We start from the raw sequence: 3,679 nt of genomic DNA, 5'->3' as shown, positions 1-3,679 counted from the left end.
TCCCGGCCTGGGTGCGGGGGCGGGGGCCGCGGCTCCCGGCCAGGTGTGAGGGTGGAGCAGATGGCGAAGAGGAGGGAGTGGGAAGGGGGCCCCGCCGCTGCCAAAGCCTGGGCCTTCGCCGGAACATCACCATGGAAACAAAGCAAGGGAGAAAGGACCCAGCCCCACACTTTTTCAGGACCTGGGAATGAGGTACTCAGCCGCCCACGGTACTCGGGCCCCCGCCCGAACTACAAGTCCCAGCGGCCGCTGGACCGCCAGGCTTGCAGAGAAGGGTGCGGACGGCGAAGGCCGCTGGGAGTTGTAGTTCTTTGAGGCAGCAGGCCGAGGTTATGATGCGCCCTCTGGTGGACACGGCCCCCACGTTCGCTCAGCCCTTGCGCGGCCGACGGCGCCTCCTCCGGGCCTCCCCCGCCTCTTCTGACTTCTCCCCTCCACTCCCGATTCACTCCGCTCCGTCCTTCCAACATTCGCCACTGAGGTTCTCCATTTACTTATCCTCCCTCCCAGGACTCACTGACGCAGGGGAGGGTGTTGACAATCATTAACTCAAGAAATATTTACTCACCGCAGCTCACGGTCGGTAATACTAGCGCTGGGGAGGCTGAGGCCAGAGGATTGCCTGAGTCCAGGGGTTTGAGAGCAGCCTGGGCAACTTGGTGAGATCTCATCTCTATAAATTAGCCAGGCATGGTGGCGCGTGCCTGTAGTTCCAGCTACTTGGAAGGCTGAGGCAGAAGGATCCCCTGAGCCCAGCAGGTCGAGGCTGCGGTGGCCATTAGCGTGCCACTGCACTCCGGCCTGGGTGACACAGGTGAAATTCCAACTTTAAAAAAATCTATTGAGTTTCTACTGTGCGCCAGACATTGTCCCCCATCCCATGGGATGGGAGTATACTGGGTATTGGAGACCACCAGAGGACAATCAAACTCAGCAAGAGAAGATCAGAGAAAGTATGAAGTTTGAAGAGTTTTCAGGGAAGTTGGATAAAAAGGATGGTGGTGGTGATCGAGGGAAGGTGTCCTCAGCAGAAAGAACAGCACTTGCAAAGTCAAGAGGAGGGAAAGGCCATGGGGTAGTGACTCACACCTGTAATCCTAGCACTTCGGGAGGCCAAGGCAGGAGGAGTCAGCCCAAGGGTTCAAGACCAGTGCGGGCAACTCATCAAGTCATCTCTACAAAAAACAAAAAAATTAGCTGGGCATGGTGGCCTGTGCTTGTAGTCCCAGCTACTTGGGAGGCTGAGGCAGAAGGCTCACCAGAGTCCAGGTTGAGGCTGTGGTGAGCTGATCCTGCCACTGCATCCCAGCCTGGGCAAGAGTGAGACCCTAATTAAAAAAAAAAAAGTGGGAAAAAGCCTGGAGTTAAGGACCTAGAAAGCATTTGTTGTGTGATGTGAAGTAGGATGCAGGCCTGGGAAGTATGTCAGGGTGAAGGGTGGAAAAGGCTAGCGATAGATCACCAGAGGGGTCAGGAAGCATATCCTCCAGAGGGCAAGCACCGCACATGAACTGACACATGAGAAGCGTCCTGGGCGTAAGAGCGTGCTAAATAGAGGGAACAACAGAAACTAAGAGGTATGGAAAATGGATGCAGCCTGCACACTGTGTGACTGGACCCCAGAGGCCAAAATGAGGCAGGAGGTGGGGGCAGACCACACAGAGCCATGAGCGCTAGGCTGAAAGGCTTGGACCTTCTCCAGGGGAGTGCTGGGGAGCCACAGGAAAGGGACAGGGTCAGCTCTAGATGTTGGGGAGGACTGATGCGAGGAGACTGGAGGCCAGGAGGCTAGAGAGGATCCGGGGGAAAGGATGAGGCCTGAGCTAGGATAGGGACCTCTATGGCACTGTAGGGCCATGGCCCAATGTCCGCTTCTGTCCCACCTCCCCCCAACATATCCACAGTCAGAGACAAAACAGAGGCAGAATCTTTTATTTCAATTCTAAGGGAAGCCACCAGCCTGCTCGCCACATCTGGACACACAGGGAGAAAGCTTGGTCAAGAAGGCGCCAACAGAAGGGGCATGGCCACCATCAATTGCTGAGGAGAGAAGAAAGAGAATGCGAGTTCAGGACCCGGAAGTCCAGCCCCCAGCCCTGACCAGGAGCCCAGGCCCCTGCCCACAGGTACCTTCCTCTTCCGATGGAAGGCCGCCCTGGTCTCGTTGGAGTTGATCTGCAGGGGGATGTGGGCGTCCAGATGATACAGCTGCTGGGGCCCCCCCATCACCAGGCGGTGCTCCCCAATCTCCAGCGACAGCCCCAGGGCTCCATCCTGGGGATGTGTTGGAATCAGTCCCTACTCCCCAGCAATGGGACAATAACAGAGACCGGGCTGCACATGCTGGGAAGCCATATGTGAAGGGTCTAATCTCCCAGGAAAAAGGCAGAGGACAGTAGCTACAAGTCTCAAAGACAAGGGCTTCCAATTCTTGGGTATCCCAGGATGGCACCCAAAGGCAGGCCTGGCAGCCTCAACAGAGGAAGCCTCTTGCACACAGTTCCGGCAACAGCCCCTCGTCACTCTCCCACTCACCCTCAGAGGCAGGCCCCAGCCTTTCCAGACCTCACTCTCCTGCACTCACCAGTTTGGGGAGGTAAATTTCGGCTAAGAGGAGATCAGGAGCTTCCAGCCAAAGGTTTAGGTGAGGCTTCTCTGGGCTGAGGAAAAACAAGGGTCAGAACTAAGGAGAGCTGCCAGGTTTTGCCAGCACTGTTCCTTCTGCCTGGCATGCTGTGCCCTTCCTTCCTCCACCCAGCCCCACTGCCTCGGGATGCCTTTCCACTCAGGAGTTCCTTCTTCCCTCTTGGGCTCTCAGGGCCCCAGGGCACCACCCAGTGTGGGGAGAGGGGGACTGAGGGAGGGATTCGGGAAAGCTCTGCTGGGGAGATGTCAGACAGGGGATCCACGGAAGGCCCACCCTCCCTCAGCACTCCGGGAGTCTGGCGTGTCCAGGTCCCCCAGCTCTTGGATCCGAGGACGCTGCTTAGAGCGGATGTTCTGCTGAGAGATAGAGCCCAGGAAAGGCCGGTTCTTCAACATGCGCCATTCTGAGGATGGGGAGTGCAGAGTCAAAGATCACAGGGTCAGGGATCCCTTTGGTCTCTCAGGTCAATAGTCCAGAGCCTTGCAGGTGAGGCTCTGCCGCCTCCCTGGATTCCCTGGGTCTGACCCCAAGCTAAGCCCATCTTATCCCCGCCCTCCCCATGATATGCCCCCAGTAAAATCCACCCTTGCCAGCGTGATGGCTCATGCCTGTAATCCCAGCACTTTGGGAGGCAGAGGCCAGAGGACTGCCTGAGCCCTGGGGTTCAAGACCAGCCTGAGCAACTTGGCGAGACCGGTCTTTGCAATAAATCAAAAAATTAGCTGGGTGTGGTGCCACGTGCCCATGGTTCCTGCTACTTGTAAGGCTGAGGCGGAAGGATGGCCTGAGCTCAGCAGGTCGAGGCTGCGGAGGTCGTGAGCATGCCACCGTGCTTGATCTTGGACGACAGTGACTCCAACTCAAAAAAAAAAAATCGCCGGGCTCGGTGGCTCAGCCTGTAATCCCGCAGCTTTGGGAGGCTAAGGTGAGTGGAGTGCCTGAGCTCGGGGGTTCGAGACCCGCCTGGGCAGCGAGACCTCATCTCTGCAATAAATCAAAAAATCAGCCGGACGTGGTAGCGCATGCCTGTAA

General features: G+C 57.2%; 1 protein-coding gene across 1 annotated transcript in view; it reads right to left on the bottom strand.

Annotated features, from left to right (window-relative positions):
• Nucleotides 1–1,916: 1,916 nt before the first annotated feature.
• LOC103271867 (PIH1 domain-containing protein 1) overlaps nucleotides 1,917–3,679 on the bottom strand; it is a gene marked incomplete at its 5' end in the record, with an annotated part of 4,558 nt that continues 2,795 nt past the window's right edge. The window contains 4 exons of the mRNA XM_008069364.1: nucleotides 1,917–2,040; nucleotides 2,131–2,274; nucleotides 2,585–2,660; nucleotides 2,921–3,050. Of these exons, the coding sequence (XP_008067555.1) occupies nucleotides 1,999–2,040; nucleotides 2,131–2,274; nucleotides 2,585–2,660; nucleotides 2,921–3,050 (392 nt within the window). The remainder of the gene's footprint in view (nucleotides 2,041–2,130; nucleotides 2,275–2,584; nucleotides 2,661–2,920; nucleotides 3,051–3,679) is intronic.

The sequence above is a fragment of the Carlito syrichta genome, unplaced genomic scaffold (assembly GCF_000164805.1).
Source record: "Carlito syrichta isolate Samal-C Ts95f unplaced genomic scaffold, Tarsius_syrichta-2.0.1 Scaffold109961, whole genome shotgun sequence".
In the NCBI taxonomy this organism is placed as follows: domain Eukaryota; kingdom Metazoa; phylum Chordata; class Mammalia; order Primates; family Tarsiidae; genus Carlito; species Carlito syrichta.
This window is presented reverse-complemented; position numbering and strand designations above follow the sequence as displayed.